The sequence below is a fragment of the Cetorhinus maximus genome, chromosome 32, assembly GCF_964194155.1.
Source record: "Cetorhinus maximus chromosome 32, sCetMax3.hap1.1, whole genome shotgun sequence".
Taxonomy (NCBI): domain Eukaryota; kingdom Metazoa; phylum Chordata; class Chondrichthyes; order Lamniformes; family Cetorhinidae; genus Cetorhinus; species Cetorhinus maximus.
In genome coordinates, this window is record NC_135910.1 from 17,257,661 (window position 1) to 17,275,504 (window position 17,844).

Here is a 17,844-nt window from a genome sequence, read left to right on the forward strand (position 1 = left end):
ACATTTGCTTGTCAACCAGTTTACCAGCATTGCAATATTCAGCCTTTGGGTTGGACATAGAAAAATTTCTATCTTTTTAGCAAATTGTACATGCAAGCACAAGAGATATACATGTTTTGAGTTCTTTCCATTGCTCTTCACCTTCCCCCTTCCTTAGGCACTGCACTTCAACAGTACAGCCTTATCATTCTATATCCTTGTGTATATGTGCCTGATATTTTGGTGTACCTGATCCTGTATTTACTTCGGACCCATTTATGCAGTTTCAAAAGCAACAGTAATTTGTATTGCACTTTAACAGTAAAATGTCCCAAGGTGCTTTATAAAGCAAAGTTTGACATTGAATCACATAGGGCAATATCAGGATAGATGGCCAAAAGTGCAGTCATAGCTAGGCCTAAAGGAATGTCATTTTAGGGGGAAGAGAGGTGGAATGGTTTAGGGAGAAGTTCTAGATGTTAAGGTCTAGGTGGCTGAAGGCATGGCCACCAATGAATTAAATTTGGGATGTTCAAGAGGTCAAAATTATACTGATATGAGGGCTCTGGGGCTGGTGGAGATTCAAGTTATGGAGGGGAGAGGACTTTGAAAACGCTGGGGGTGGAGTGGATAATTTTAAAATTAAGGCATTGCTTAATTGGGAGACAGTGTAGGTTAGTGAGAACAGGGATGATGTATGAATGGAACTTAGTGCAAGTCAGGGCATGGTGGAGTTTTACATGACTAGGATTATGGAGGATAGAATGTAGGAAGCCAGCTGGGATTGCGTTGGAATAGTAAAGTCTTGAGGTAACATTGGCATGGATGAGGATTTTAGCAGCAGATGGGCTGAATTTGGGCAGAGTCGGGCAATATTACAGAGGTGGAAAGACAGCCTTAATTGCTTGACTACATGGTTGGAAGGTCATCTCTAGCTCAAATATGACATACAGTTCCAAAACGTTTGGTTGACCCACACTGTGTAGCCACAGGGAGAGAGATGGAGTCGGCAACTAGGAAGCAGAGTCCATTAAGGGTCGTTGAAATAATGATAGAAACTCTGACTAACCTGTTTCCCCTATTTTGAAACACAGGATCCTGAGAGAACTTGACAGGGTGGATACTAAGAGATGCTCCATCTTGTGGAGAGACTATAACTAGGCGATAGTTAAGAATAAGAAGTCTCCCTTTTAAGATTGAGATTTTTTTTTGAGGGTCAAGAATTTTCTTCCCCAGAAAACAGTGGAGGCTGGGTCATTGAATTTATTCAAGACTAATTTAGATTTTTAGTAGACGAGGGGGGTCAAAGGTTGTGGAAGGCAGACAAAGTGGAGTTGAGACCACAATCGGATCAGCCATGATCTTATTGAAAGAATGGCAGAGCAGGCTCCAAGGGACCAATTGACCTACTCATCCTGAGTCCTATGTTCCCTGCCTCTGGGATATTGACCAATTGCACACCTGTACCACTAATCCAACTGAGATTGGGTAACTGAACAGACCAGGTTCAAGTCTACATCCTTCCTAATTCGACTCTGCGCTATTCAGTAGTTAACAGTTGTTAGGGGTGTTATAGCCAAAGTCAATCTTTTGAGAGTTCAATGAATTTTTGTTTCTTGAGTGGAATTTGGACTTGTCTAGGCATTAGCAGGTTCATGTGCTTTCCGCAGTGCATTAACCTACCTCAAATAAGGAAGGTGCCTTCAGATCATGGATAGTTGCTTGGAAATGAAACTACTGAGGTTGTAGGTATATTTATTGTTAGAAATTATAAATCCTAAGTATTTGAAAAAATGGGTGTTAGTGGTTAAACTTTACTAGTATAAGACTTGTGCCTTAGAAAAGAGCAGCAGCTACTATGAGTGGCAAAACGCTAGGTAGAAAAAACATCAAATAGAATCAAAATAATTGTAAAAGTAGGTTTTAAACTTGATTCACTTAACCTTACTGTTTGGTCTTGTGACCAATGCATTCTATGATTTGGTGGCTTGGTTGTGTTGGTCGTGGCTCAGTTGGTAGCGTTCTTGCCTCTTGAGTCAGCTTCCCAGTTCAAGTCCCACTCCCAAGATCTAGGCTGTACTTGAGTGTCACAGTGAGGGAGTGCTGCACTGTTGGAAGTGCCATATTTCAGATGAGATATTTGAACAAGGGCCCCATCTGTCTCCTTGGGTGGATATAAAAGATTCTGTGGAAATGGCACAATTTTGAAGAGCAAGCAAGTGTCCTGACCGCAAATTTTTCTTTCCCAGACTAGTTTGGCATCAGTCAACTCTCTGCTGCCCTGTGATTGGCCATTTGGTCAGAATACACCAATTGGCTAATCAGGGATTCCAAATACGCACTCGCTTTGACCATGCTTCCGTGAACGTGGCAGAATGGAGTTTCCTGTTTAGAAGAATTTACTTGGCTAAAAATAAATTGTCTTTTACTGAATTGTATGGAAATTGTTCTGGGGGGAAAAAAGCAACTTTGATTCGAAAATGAAATATTTGCGAAAGAATCGAGGGGTGGTCATGGTGCTAGTGATTTTTGACGGCCATATGGGTTATTTTCTAGGAGCTAAAGGGGGAAAGCATGAAAGTAGGAAAGACAGACAGTGGGAAAGGGGAGAAGAGTAAGAGACAGTGGGGAAATTTGGGGAAGGAGAGTGTGAAAGTGGGGGAAAAGGGAGAGGTGATGAGGGAATGAGTGGGTAGGATGAATTGAGCTGAAACAAGTCTGTTTGTAATCAGCCCCAGTAAAGGAGGATTTTGGGGTTGGCATTCAGTCATGTTTGAGGAGATGGGGTATAACTTGTTCAAAGAGCTGTGAGTGAGGGGGGACGGAGGCTGAGAGCCTCTAAGGATGCCTGTAGGTGAGGTCGCGAGTATGGGTGTGTTGGAGACTGTGACTGAACGACTTTATGAACGTGCATGAGACTGAGAAACAGTGTGATGCACTGTTAGAAGGGCAGTACTGAGTTGAGTTGTCCCGGATGTTCTGAACCAAAATTCCTCCTCCAAGCACAACACTGCTACAGATTAACTAGTCATTTATTGAATTGTTTTTTGAGACCTTACTGTGCAGCACATGGCTCCTATCTTTTTTCATAAAAACAGTGACTGCAGTTCAAAATAATGAATTATATCTGACACGTCTGATTCACAACCAGGGTACGGCACACTTTTTAAAAATTCTTTCATGGGATGTAGGTGTCACTGGCTAGGCCAGCACTTTTATTGCCTATTTCTGATTGCCCTTGAGGTGGTGAGCTGTTGTTTTGAACCGCAGCTGTCCGTTTGGTGTAGAAACACTCACAGTGCTGTTAGGGAGGGAATTCCAGGATTTTGCCCCAGTGACAGTAAAGGATTATTCTCTGCATTACAATAGAACGTGCACTGGTGGCACTTTTGTACAGGCAATGTGACAGTCTGAATGTCCAGTGGTGTCTCGCACACTACCGCCAGTGTGATGCAGCGTTCCATTGATATCACTCATCACATTGAGTAGGTTAGGGGTCAATGTTGAGACAATCAGTCAACCTTGGAAAACTGAGACCCATCCTATGCCATAATTTCAATTAAGCTCTAAGCTTCAATCATAGAAATGGAAATTAATTGATATCAATGGAAGTTGATACTCAATATTCGTTTAATGTATATAATGCAGTATAATTTCACTAACTCACCCCAGTTTTAATGATCCTGAGGTGTTCATTGGACAGATTGGAGAGGCTGCGATTGTCCTTTGAGCAGAAAAGGCAATCCCCCTCCTCTTCTCCCCCCCCAAACTGCTGTTATCCCTCCTACCCCCCTGTTCGCTTCCCCCTGCTCACGTTCCCTCAATCAGCATCACAAACAGATGATCTGGCCATTAGCACATTGCTTTTTGTGGGAGTTTGCTGTCTGCAAGTTGGCTGCTGTGTTTCCTACATTACAACAGTGATTACATTTGAAAAGTACTTCATTGGCAGTAAAGTTCTTTGTTCATGGGTCATGTGAAGTGCTATGTAAGTGCAAGTCTGTCTCTTTTGCAGAACGCACATCTCAAGCTTGAGACTTTTGTGTTCTATCCCTAGGAACAGCCAGCTATTGCTAAATCAAGATCAGTCCATTTGTTATCTTTTAATGCTTGTGCTTATAGGTGTAGAGATCTCTTTTTTTAAGGTTTCCAATACTTTAATTTGCCAAGTATTTGGCTGCTTTCTAAACCTTTTAAAAATATAAAAGCAGTGTTTTTAATAAATTCATGTTTCTATAACAGAGGACTGAAAAGCTGCAGGAAACAATTGATCAGTTATATCTGGAATATGCGAAAAGAGCTGCACCTTTCAACAACTGGATGGAGGGAGCAATGGAAGACCTGCAAGACATGTTTATTGTCCATACCACAGAGGAGATCCAGGTACTGTGTGTGTGTTTTATATGTATATGTGTGTGTGTGTAATATATAATCACATGGTACTTTTTATATTATTTACAAAAAAAAATAGTTGGCTGAAGCTACTTTTGTCTTTTCTGAAGGGCCTCATTGCAGCACATGAACAATTTAAAGCAACATTGCCAGATGCTGACAAAGAGCGCGAGGCTATCCTGGGCATCCACAATGAAATGATGAAAATTGCCCAGTCCTATAATATCAAACTGTCTGGTGTAAATCCATACACTTCCATCACTTCGCAGAGTATTAATGATAAATGGGATAAGGTAAGAGTCTGCTAAAGGTTGTCAGTACATAAAATACATTGTACAAAGTGTGATCACTTGTGTGCAGTGTCCTACAAGTGCTTTTCTTACGAAAATGTTTCAGGCTAGGGTTAGTGCACGCCTGACCACTGTGTATAAGAAATGCTATTTTCTTGTGCACAGGGCATATCTTTAGATTGTATGCAAGGCCTAGAAAGGTACCTAATTATGAAACTAGGATAGTTGATCAAAAATGTTGATGGTTTGAGTGCTGCACCACAGTAATTCAAAGTTACAGTCTGGCTTACTGCTTATTTTCTCACCAGCTGCCTCTATTCCTGATCTGCTAGATTCTGATTGCAGCTGTACAGTTGCTATAAAGTTTTTTGCGTGCAAAGTCAATTCTCTCTGAAATGGGATGATAGTTCAGAGGACTTGTTAGTGTCAGGATGGTTTGTGATATTTGGATTAAGCTACCAAACAGGTTACTGGCGCAATAACGTTGGAGTTGCTTGAAATAAAGTTGGATAATGCAAGGGTGTTATTGTATTAGCAATGAGCTTTACTGACTGGCCTGATCATTGACTTTCCTGTGTTAAGTTCTGAGAGCATGCCAATTGTTGCACACCTTGAGTTGTAATGGCATGGAAACATGTTTCCACCTGACAAATGAATTTATTTTAATGCAAGAGACCTAGAAAGTGAGGAAAAAGAAATGGAGACCAGAAAAGTAATTTGCATAACGTGCTTGAACAAAAATTAGGATTCTCAAACTTATTCACTGCCCTTGTGTTTACAGGTTCAGCAGTTAGTGCCAGCGCGGGACAAAGCCTTGCAAGCAGAATTTAACAAGCAACAGTCCAACGAGCACCTGCGTGAGCAGTTTGCAAGCAAGGCTAATGTTGTTGGACCCTGGATTCAGACTAAAATGCAGGTTGGTAACTATTCAATAGATTTGTTGTTTCTAATAATTCCAACTGGCAAGTTGGCCATTCACAGTACATAAGGATAGTAGTGTGGCATGTTGTAAAATTCAATAAATCTTGTAAATTTTATTGACCATGTCTAGAAAAATTACCAGGAAAGCTGCTGGGTTGCAGTAGGATTTTTTCCTAAGCCAAGAAGGGAACCTGCCAACTATCCCTGGTCTGGTCAGCATGGAAATCCATTCCCCACCATAGTTTATTTCTATTTCTAATGTCCTTGAAAATATCCTAACAGGTCATTTCGTTGTCAAGATGAGTGATGCAGTGTCACCCACATTTGAGCTCAGAATTATCCCTGTACATCCTTCCTAAAAGCCATGGCATTACTATAGTTGCAGCAGATGCCAAGCTTAAAAGTATTGCGATGGCACTATGCAGTGATTTTACCCTTTAGTTTTTAAAGTTTCTTTGCTCTCCTGGAGGTGCTTTCGTGGTCATATGTGGTTCTATGGTAATTGGATGTCCTGATCTTGCCCAATTAGGGCATTTCGAATTAGGGAATCACAGCCAAGTTGAATCCCACCCTCTTCCAACAATACACATGTATTGTTATGGTCACTAGTAGTGACAAATGGGGCATATTTTCCTCTCTACAGTAGGGGTGATGAACCAATTTTGAGCATCGCTGCTGCTGTATTGTGAAAGAAGAAATTAGATCCATTGTTGCATGACAGAGGCAATTGAGTAGACAGACCACTAATTGGGCATTGACTATAAAGTCCCCAGAAGGATTATCAAGTGTCAAAGTTTATAATAGATCAGTCAAATTAAAATGACCCAACTTCCTACCTAAAAATGTTTAATATTAGCAGTTATTCTACACAGTTCCAAACAAAACTGCCTAATTCTCCTGGCTGAAAGGCTTGCATGCAAGGTGACATTGGTTTGGGGAAAACAAGAGATGACTGAGTTGGCACAAAAGCTATATTATATACTGATCTATTGTTTTTGTTGTAATTAGGAAATTGGCCGGATTTCTATTGAAATGCACGGCACACTGGAAGACCAGCTAAATCAACTGAAGCAGTATGAGAACAGTATCATCAATTACAAACCCAACATTGAGAAATTGGAGCAGGATCACCAGCTCATCCAGGAGGCTCTCATCTTTGATAACAAGCATACCAACTACACCATGGAGGTACTGATTATGTTTTTGGATTCAGTCTATTTGCCGGATGAATTAGGCTGTTATTTAAAATCCGCAAAATGTCTATTGCTGTAGAGCACTGAAGTTTCATTATACCTAGGCTCAGATGTGCACTTTAGCTGTTCCATTTTGCCGCTCTGGAAGAGTTTTGCTGATGAAGATGCATGTCTAATAGTAAAGTTGTACTTTGAAAGAACTTAAGCAGGTGTAGGCCATACAGCCCCCTCCCCCAACCAGCATGCTCCGCTATTAAGATTATGGCTGATCATCGACCTCGACCCCACTTTCCTGCCCTATCCCCGTACCCCTTGATTCCCTGAATGCCCAAATATCTATCGATCTTGGTCTTGAATGTACTCAACGACTGAGCATCCACTGGTCTCTGCTGGAGAACTCCAAAGATTCACAATCCTGAGAGAAATCTCAGACCTGCCATGCTGTAACTGGATTTACCTTTCCAGAGTTAATAACTTTGGGAGGAAGTAAGCAACGTAACTTAACTTGATTATCCAGCTTGCTAATGAAGGCAAAGTAGTGAAATAGTAAATTACAAGAAAACCTACTATAGTAACTGGCATGCAACCCTGCTTTAATATTTTATATTAATGGTACATTACAGCAGTATTATACATTAGAGGCATTGTTTGAGTAGCTTTCAACAGCTCTGCTAATAGTCAGAAGCATTCCTCTAACAATTAGCATTCAGCACAGAAGACAATTTGGCCCATTGTGTCTCTGTCAGCTCTCTGTAAGACCTAACCAATTAGCCCTGCTTTCCTGTTCTTTCTCATAACACTGCACATGTTTCCTTTTCACTTGCAAACCAGCAACTTCCACAACCTAGAATAACAAGTGCAGTAGGCATATGGGGGCACCTCCTGTAAGTTCCCTGTGCACATCACCCTGACTTGGGAATTGCACATTCCTTCATCGTTGGGCCAAAATCCTATTAGTACTTTGGGTGTACCTACACCAGATAGATTCTAGCAATTGAAGAGGGCATTAGGGATGGGCAATAATTGCTGGCCTTGCCAGCGATGCTTGCATCCCATAAAGAATTTAAAAAATCTCTTCCTTTTTGAAAGTTGCTTCCTGCTTCCGTCACCCTTCCTTTCAGGCTGTGCATTCTAGATCATAACTCACTGCATAAAACAATAAATATTCTTCTCTCTCTTTGCAAATTCTTGAAACTGTGTGTTCTGGTTACCAACCCTATTATGAATTAAAATGGTGGTTTCTCATCTTGTCAAACTTTTGACACCTATTAAATCTTTCTTTAACCTTCCCTGCTCTAAGGAGAAAATTCCCAGTGTCTCTGCTTAACTGAAGCCCTTATCCATTCTAGTAATTCTCCTCTGTACCCTGTCCAAGATGTTGGCATCTACCCAAGTGTGTGCTCAGAATTGGGCAATATGGAGGTGTGAGGCCTAACCAGTGATTTGTAACAGTTTAGCTTTCTTGCTTTTGTAATTGCCTGTATTAGAGATGCAACTACTAGTAACATAATTAAATCTTTAGATGAGTCATTCTGGGAACTGCATATTGTACTCTTCGAGTTTGGCCTCACATTTTTATTCTTAATAGGTTGATATTTATAGGGCAGAATCACTGTACCAATGCTAAATGTGCCACTTTAAGAATAAGTATTTTGATAGATCATGAAATGGTCATTTAGATAATTCTAAACGTTTGCTGAACTTGTATTCCAGCAAAGCATTGACTTTAATGCAGTTTGTAATATACTTAAATGGGCTGTTATGTTGCTTTGGAATTTCTATTAGACTATCCTGTCTATCTTTTTATTTAAAGATAGAAAGTTTGCAAGCACAGGTTGATGAACAGAACTCTCATGCACACCATACTGCATTTTCCAGGCAAGCATGGTGCAAGTACAATCGAGGCTGCCTTGAATCACATTGAAAGCTCCAGAATTTGCTCTGCTTGGTGCAATATAACTGGAACTTCAGATTACGGCTTTGATGCTTACACTAAATCTTGGTCTCAATGCAGCTGAGACCTATGCTCTTTGGATTTGGAAAGGTGTTAATTAAGATGACAAATGTCTGGTTAACATGTGCTGCCCAGTTTTTAACAAGGCCAGCTTTTTAAAAATAAACCTGTTACTCAAAGCCTATGCTGACATTAGCAGATTAGATTGTTTTGATCTTAATTTTTGCTCCTTTGTTTCCTGCTGTATGATGTATACCAAATAAACTGTCTTAGTAACACAACTTAATTTTTTCTTTTTATGTAAAAGCACATCCGAGTTGGCTGGGAACAGCTGCTGACCACGATTGCCAGAACTATTAATGAAGTAGAAAACCAAATCCTCACCCGTGATGCGAAAGGCATCAGCCAGGATCAGCTCAACGAGTTCCGATCATCATTTAATCACTTTGACAAGGTGCGTTTTGTAACTAGCAGCGTGCATGCCATTCATCAATTTAATTCTAATACCAGTTAGATGCAAGGTGATGAGTTGCTTTATAATATTAGAGGTCTCAGTGCAGTCTTGTGGCTAGTTTATGAGCAACTGGTATCCTGATGTCCTCATTATATAACCTGTTGGTATACCTCCAGTGTCGAGTACAGTGTGTTGAAGCTGTGGGTACTGTTTGCAGGCTTAATTATTTGCTGATGTGCGCAATGACTTGTGGAGCTTCGTTAATCCACTTTCAATGTTTCCATGTACTAAATCCAGATTACTGCACCAGGTTTAAGTATAACACATGAAATTAGCACACTTGAGTGCAGATCTGTTCTCATTACAGCATTCTCAAGTTTATGCTTTTGTTAAATGAAATTGCTTTTCACGTTAAATGGTGGAGGCCGTGGCACAGTGGTAATGTCACTGGGCTAGTAATTCAGAAACCAGGCTAATCCTCTGTGGGTATGGGTTTAAATCCCACTATGGCAACTGGTGGAATTTAAATTCAATTAATAAAATCTGGAATTGAAAGTTAGTTTCATAGTCACCTTGGATTATCATCGATTTGTTTTCAAAACAAAAAAAATCTGGTTTGCTAATGTCCTTTAGGGAGGGAAATCTGCCTTCCTACCTGGTCTGGCCTATATGACTCCAGATCCACAGCAATGTAGTTGACTCTTAATTGCCCTCTGAAATACTAGCAAGCCACTCAGTTCAAAAGCAGTTAAGGGTGGGCAACAAATGTTGGCCTTGTCAGTGCCGCCCACACCCCATGAAAGAATAAAAGGCAGATGGTGTGAAAAATTCACTGATAAGTGGCTGCACTGGGGATGGAATTATTGTGCTATAATGATCCTGCAGCCACCCTTAAGTTTCTCCTCTAAACACCAAGCTCAGCAATTGATTGATTTAACCTAATACATCTGTTGAATCACAAAACAATGGGGGACCTTGTACTAATTAACTTGATGTTTGTGATCTGCCAAATAGCAGCTGTATTGATCATATGTTGTTGATGGGCGTATAGCTGTTCACAGAGCATAGTTTTTCTTCATGCCCAGTCTCCTTTCATGGAGAGAAAGTGAGGATCATGGCTGCTCCCCTCCTTGCAGGAAAACAGTAATGTAATGGACTACTACTGAGCACAAAGAATCGATGCCCTGCTCCCTAGTACGTGTACTGAAATCCCTCTGGTGCTGTAACTTTTTGGCTGTGACGGTTGAAAGACTTTTTTTTGAAATACTAGTGTTTTTAGCTTTTTATGCAATATAGTCACTCTGCATGATTTTGGAATATGTAGCCAGCTGAACAGTTCAAAAAGCATTTGCGAACCTTCATCGTTCTGTGGTTTCTGAACCAGAAAAATATTCCCTTTTGACAGGAATTCAATTCTTACAGACTTGTATGCCATCTCTAGTGAGTTGAAGCTGCAATAAGAGAGAATTAGACTCCCTTTTTACTGTAGATCTGATTTGCAACAAAGTTGTCCCTTGAGAAATGATTGAGACTAAGGCTACATCAGCCACTACAAGCATGTTGTGTTAGAATGCAATGGGGGAACAAAAGGCTGGGATGGAGGGAATTCCCTTGGGTGATCATAACATAAATTACTCAGAATAAAGACAACATTAAAATAAAGAATATCTCTTCTATAGCCACTTCAAATAGCGTGTGGCATGTTGTATTACCCACTGGTTACTTGGTTGTCTTTTTGCAATTTTCAAAATATTTTTCAACGTGCAGCACCTGCAAAAGTATTGACCAAATTTTCCATGCAAGTTTCTTTCCTTTTAAACAGTGGGTTACATGTGAAATTGTCATTCTCCTGCTTTTTCCTGCCCCCTTCACACTTGCCACAATCTGCTTGATTTCTACCCAGAATGAAGATGATAATTGCATAATTAATCTTTGGTTGTAAATAGAATGCATGAATTGTAATATGCATTTGTATGGCTCTAGTTAATTTTTAATTTTTCATCTATTTAATTTTCATTATTGAATTCAAGTCTGAAATTGTGTGCAGTACTTCAAGGGTTAATCAGGAAGTTGGTACCTTTTAATGTTACGTAGGTTCCACTGAGTTTGTACTTTTGAACAGAATTAACCCGAGAGCTACACCATACAAGCATTTTTGGCCTTAGGAGGAAGTACAGAGAGAGGAGGAAGTACAGAGAAAGAGGGTATGTCCCTGCATTTCTAAGTATTGGAGTCTTGAAGAATCTCTTGTCTCCCCAGATATCTATGCAAATCAGTCTGATTGTGGCTGACACCTATGGGGATTTCCTGCCTTGGAGTACCATCCAATACAATTGCAAATTTTGGCTGTTGAAAAGCTGCTAAACTATACGGTCGCATTAGCTTTAATTCCTGAAATTTAAAAAACACTGTTGGCTTTTATGAAGGTGGAAAAGTTTTAGGCTTGGCACACAATTGGCAGCCTGTTTTGGTGCTTTATAGCTGCTCCATATGTTGGTGAAATGACAGCCTGGGGCTACTAGCATTACTGTTAACCTGGAGGATTCCTGTGAAACGGCTGTGTCTCCAGTACAAACTTTTACTTTGAGACACCTAGGAGAGCAGGAAGAGGCTGTTTAGCCCCTTGAGCCTGATCCACTATTCAATGAGGATCATGGCTAATTTGAGATATAAATCTATATACCTGCCTTAAACCAATATCCCTTAGTTTTGTTAACAAAGGATATTATCTATCCCAAATTAAAATTGACTGTTAATCTAGTATCAATTGCCATTTGCAGAAGTGTTCCAAACTTCTACCACCTTTTGCATGCAGAAGTATTTCCTAATTCACTCCTGAAAGGCCTGGTTCTAATTTTTTGACTCTGCCCCCAGCCCTGGATTTGCCAAAATATGTATCTACACTCTGCTCCCCTTAATAGCTTAAAGCTTCAATCAAATTATCCCTTAACCTTCTAAATTCCAGGGAATACAGCTATAGTTTGTGTAATCTCTCCTTGTAATTTAATTCTTAGCAGTGTACTATCATTCTATGCTGTACTTCCTCCTAAGGCCAAAAATGCTTGTATGGTGTAGTGCCCACAACTGCTCTCAATGCTTGAGGTATGATCTAACCAGAGCTTTATAGTTGAAGCATAACTCCTACTCCCTTGTAATCTAGCCCTCTGTCTATAAAGGCCAGCGTATCCTTCAGAACATACAAGTAAAGCAAATTGTGCGCTTCCCAGTTTCCATTCGAGCATGCTGCTAGCCAGTCCATAGGCAGTGCTCCTTGAGGTAGACTTATGGTATCAGTGAGGAGCCTAATTTAAATTACATTCATTCCTTTATAATTGAACATGTAAATCACTCTGGTTTTGTTCACTGTTAATTAAACTGGATATATACTGGGAATTGTTCTATTTATGCACTAGTTCACTAAATACTTGCTGTAGTATGTTTAAGGGCTACGTTATAATTCTGCATTATATTAAGTTAGGTAATCTAAGCGTACTTGGTGGCTTAGCACATTTATTCGGCCGGGTGATGGGTTTTGTGTGGACTTAACTAGAGTGGATAGGGGAAATCTGCCAGGGTTCCTGCTCTATTTTTATTTTATCTAGCAACTCCTATTGTCTAGACATAAGATGAGAAGGATAAGATTGTTGTAGCTGAGATACTGCCACTTTCCCATAATAATGTATGCATCTGTTCCCTGATGCGACTCATGTGACAAATGGCCACTTTATTGCAGTATGGTTACTTTGATACCTCATCGTCAAATTAGGGGAGGCAATTTGGTAAACAAGTGTAAGACAAGACAGCCATAATGCTTTTCACTCTTCTCCTTCCTCACTATGCACTGAGTATAAGAGTTTTGTAGATGCTGATTCCCCTCTAGTACCTCGCTCAAATTACCATTCCTATGTGATTCTGTACCTTGAACATTAGCCATTAGGTTGTGGAAGCCATCACTGCTAGCCCCATCTTGTCTTGATTGGATATTTTCACTTTCCAATCAGTGTTACTGGGTGATTACCAGAAAGAAGGAAGTTGACTTTTTTTTGTCTCCATCTATCATTATTGGATTTTAAAAATCTTCCAAAGTTTTAATATCTACTGTTTTCCTCATTTCATTTTTCAGAAACTAGTGTGAACTAAAAAATGCCTTTAGAAGTTAAGCAACGTTACTGAAGGCTTGCTACAATTGTACAGGGTTTGGGTGAGGAGACATTTAGAATGCTATGTGCAGTTTTGGTCTGCACATTTCAGAATATACTTGCACTGGAGGTGGTTCAACGAAGGTTTACTAAATTGGTCCCTGGGATGAGGGGGTTACATAGAATCTAGGAGCAGGGGTAGGCCATTCGGCCCTTCAAGTCTGCTGTGCCATTCAGTATGATCACAGCTGATCCCCTATCTCAACGCCACATTCCCACTTTCTCTCCATACCCCTTGATGCCCCTAATATCCAAAAATATTATCAATTTCTTTCTTGAATATACTCAGTGATCCAGCCTTCTGTGGTAGAGAATTCCACAGGTTGACCATCCTCTGAGTGAAGAAATTTTTCCTCATCTCAGTCCTAAATGGCCTGCCCCATATCCTGAGACTGTGGCCCCTGGTTCTAGATTCCCCAACCAGGGGAATCATCCTCCCTGCATCTAGTCTTGTCTAGCCCTTTTAAAATGTTATGCGTTTCAATCAGATCCCCCCTTATTCTTCTAAACTCTAGTGAATACAAGCCCAGTCAAACCAATCTCTCCTCGTATGACAGTCCTGCCATCCCTGGTATCAGCCTAGTGAACCTTCGCTGCACTCCCTCTATGGCAAGTATATCCTTTCTTAGGTAGGGAGACCAAAACTGCACACACTACTCCAGGTGTGGTCTCATCAAGACCTTGTATAACTTCAGTAAGACATCCCTACTTCTGAACTCAAACCTTCTTGCAATGAAGGCCAACATACCACTTGCCTTCCTAACTGCTTGCTGCACCTGCCTGTTTATTTTCATTGACTGGTGTACAAGGACCCCCAGACCCCTTGTATGTGCATACTTCCTAATATATCACCATTTAAATAATACTCTGCCTTTCTGTTTTTCACACTGAAGCGTTTAACTTCACATTTATCCACATTATACTGCATCTGCCATGCGTTTGCCCACACACACACCTTGTCTAAATTGCCCTGAAGCCACCTCGCATCCTCCTCACATCCTCCTCTCAACCCACAACCCCGCCCAGTTTTGTGTTGCCAGCAAACTTGGAAATATTGCATTTGGTTTCCTCGTCCAAGTCATTTATATCGTGAATAGCTGGGGCCCAAGCACTGATTCCTGCAGTACACCACTAGTCACCGCCTCTCATCCAGAAAAAGATCCATTTATTTCCACTCTCTGTTTCCAGTCTGTCAACCAATTCTCAATCCATGCCAGTATATTACTCCTAATCCCATGTGCTTGAATTTTGTCCACTAGACTGTTATGTGGATCCTTATCAAAAGCTGCCTTGAAATCCAAATACACCACATCCACTGGTTCTCCCTTATCTATTCTACTAGTTACATCCTCAAAAAATTCCATTAGATTAGCTAAGCATGATTTCCTTTTCATAAACCTATGCTGACTTTGTCTAATTCTGTTGATGCTTTCCAAGTGTTCTGTTACCAGATCTTTTATAATAGATGCTAGCATTTTCCCCACGACTGATGTTAGGATAACTGGTCTGTAATTCTGCTTTTTCTCTCCCTTTTTTAAATAGCGGGCTTACATTTGCCACCCTCCAATCCGTAGGAACTGCTCCAGAGTCTATAGAATTTTGGAAGATGACCACCAATGCATCCAATATTTCCAGGGCCACTTCCTTTACTACTCTGGGATATAGATCACCAGGCCCTGGGGATTTTTCAGCCTTTAACCCAATTAATTTCTCTAGCACCATTTTTTTGTTACTAATGCTGAATATCTTCAATTCCTCTCTCTCTCTCTCTCTAGACCCTTGGTTCCATAACATTTCTGGGAAGTTATTTGGGTCCTCATTTGTGAAGACTGAACCAAAATGTGTTCAGTTCTTCTGCAATTTCTTTGTTCCCCATTATAATTTTCCCTGTTTCTGATTTATATTTGTCTTTGCTAATCTTTTTCTCTTCACATATTTATAAAAGCTTTTACAGTCAATTTTTACGTTCCCTGCAAGTTTACGCTCATCTACTCCATTTTCCCCTTCTTGATCAAACTTTTTGTCCACTTTTGCTGAATTCTAAACTGCTCCCAATCCTCAGACTTGCTGCTTTTTCTGGCAATTTTATGCCTCCTCTTTGGACCTAATACTATCCCTAATTTCTTTTGTAATCCATGGTTGAGCCACCGTTTCCTGTTTCATTTTTGTGCCAGACAGGAATGAATAATTGTAATTCATGCATACGTTCCTTACATATCAGCCATTGCCTATCCACTGTCAACCCTTTTAGTAAGGTTCCCCAATCCATCATTGCCTCATACCCTCGTTCCTTTTATTTAGATTCAGGACCCTAGTTTCGGATTCAACTCCTTCACTCTCCATCCTAATGAACAACTCCATCTTGATGAACAATTCTGTCATTTTATGGCCACTCTTCCCCAAAGGACCCCGCACAACAAGATTGTTAATCCTTTCTCATTGCACAATACCCAGTCTAAGATAGCCTGCTCTCTAGTTGGTTCCTCAACGTATTGGTCTATAAAACCATCATGTACATACTCCAGGAAATCCTCCTCCACAGTATTATAACTAGTTTGGTTTGTCCAATCTATTTGTAGATTAAAGTCACCCATGATTACAGTTGTACCCTTATTGCATGGGCCTCTAGTTTCCTGTTTAATGCTTTCCCTTACATCTCCCTTACTGTTTGGGGGCCTATAGAAAGCCCCACCAACGTTTTCTGTCTCTTGGTGTTTCTTATCTCCACCCAAACAGATTCCAGTTCATGATTTTCTGAGCCAATATCCTTCCTCACTATTGCATTGATTTCCTCCTTTACTAACAGTGCTACCCCACCTCCTTTCCCTATTTGCCTGCCCTTCCTAAATATTGAATACCCCCGGATGTTCAGTTCCCATCCTTGGTCACCCTGCAGCCATGTCTCCGTAATTGCAACTATATCATAACCATTTATACCTATTTATGCTGTTAATTCATCTACCTTATTGCAAGTGCTCCGTGCATTAAGATACAATTCCTTTAGACTTGTCTTTTTAACCTTAAGTTGCCTTAGTTTTACTTTGCACTATGACCCCATTTGTTTTTTGCCCTTGGTTTTTCTGCCTTCCATTTTTGATTTTGTGTCCTTCGTTTCTATCCTTGTTTTCGCAAACCCCCCCCCCCACCCCACCCCATCTCCCTGCTCAGGTTCCCATCCCCCTGCCATTCCAATTTAAACCCTCCCCGACAACACTAGTAAACCCCCCCGCCCCCAAGGACATTGCAACCCATCCTGTTTGCACTGGTCCCACCTTCCCCAGAACCGGTCCCAATGTCTCAGGAATCTGAATCCCTCCCCTCTACACCATTTCTTCAGCTGCGCATTCATCCGATATATCCTGTTATCTCCACTCTTGCTAGCATGTGGCGCTGGTAGTAATCCTGAGATTACTATCTTTTTGAGGTCCTGCTTTTTAATTTACACCCTAACTCCATATATTCAGCTTGTAGGACCTCATTCCTTTTACCTATGTTGTTGGTACCAATATGTGCCACGACCACTGGCTGTTTGCCCTCCCCCTTCAGAATGCTCTGTAGCCTCTCCGAGACACCTTTGACCTTGGCTCCAGGGAGGTAACATACCATCCAGGAGTCTCTTTTGCAGCCACAGAAACGCCTGTCTATTCTCCTGACTATTGAATCCCCTATCACTATAGCCCTGCCGCTCTTCCTCCCCACTTGTGCAACAGAGCCACCTGTGGTGCCAATGACTTGGCTCCTGCTGCTTTCCCCTGAGACGTCATCTCCCCCAACAGTATCCAAAACGCTGTATCTGTTAGAGAGCAGGATTGCCACATGGGACTCCTGCACTACTTGCCTTACTCTACTCTGCCTGGCGGCCCCCTTTCTGCCTGTTCAGTCTTTACCTGCGGTGTGACCACCTCACTCTACATGCTGTCCACGATAACCTCACGGATGCTCCGCAGTGAATTCACCTGCAGCTCCAGCTCCGAAATGCAGTTAACCAGTAGCTGCAACTGGACATACTTACTGCACACATGGTCGTCAGGGACACTGGCAGTGTCCATGACTTCCCACATAGTGCAGGAGGAGCATATCATGGGTGCAAGCTCTGCTGCCATGACTTCCCTTTAGATTAAACTCGCTAGTTACTCCCTTTAAAGAATACTAACGACGCTAGGGGCCTTATTCCACTCCAAACACACTCACTACAGTCCAAAGTCCTCACATTTTGTTTAAGCTAATGGATTGCAGCAGTTTAATTAGTAGAAAAAGTAGAAGTACTCACCTGACCCTACTTACCAATCAGCTGCCTCCCCAGTGTCGCGTCACTTTTTGAATCGTGATGTCACTGCAAACTCCACTGTCTGAAGGTCCTGAGGGTATGACTCTCCTCTCTGGCCTCGGTCTCCGTTTTTCACGCCCTCCCTCGCTGGCCTCTGCTCTCCGGTCTAAAACTCACCATCTCCCAACCTAAGGT

General features: G+C 41.2%; 1 protein-coding gene across 2 annotated transcripts in view; it reads left to right on the plus strand.

Annotated features, from left to right (window-relative positions):
* Window positions 1–17,844, plus strand: part of LOC144671361 (alpha-actinin-1-like) — a 106,178-nt gene that overhangs the window by 76,174 nt on the left and 12,160 nt on the right. For both annotated transcript variants that reach the window (XM_078533219.1, XM_078533220.1), the window contains exons 14-18: window positions 4,222–4,362; window positions 4,482–4,664; window positions 5,443–5,577; window positions 6,591–6,770; window positions 9,037–9,183. In XM_078533219.1, coding sequence (XP_078389345.1) covers window positions 4,222–4,362; window positions 4,482–4,664; window positions 5,443–5,577; window positions 6,591–6,770; window positions 9,037–9,183 — 786 coding nt within the window. The remainder of the gene's footprint in view (window positions 1–4,221; window positions 4,363–4,481; window positions 4,665–5,442; window positions 5,578–6,590; window positions 6,771–9,036; window positions 9,184–17,844) is intronic.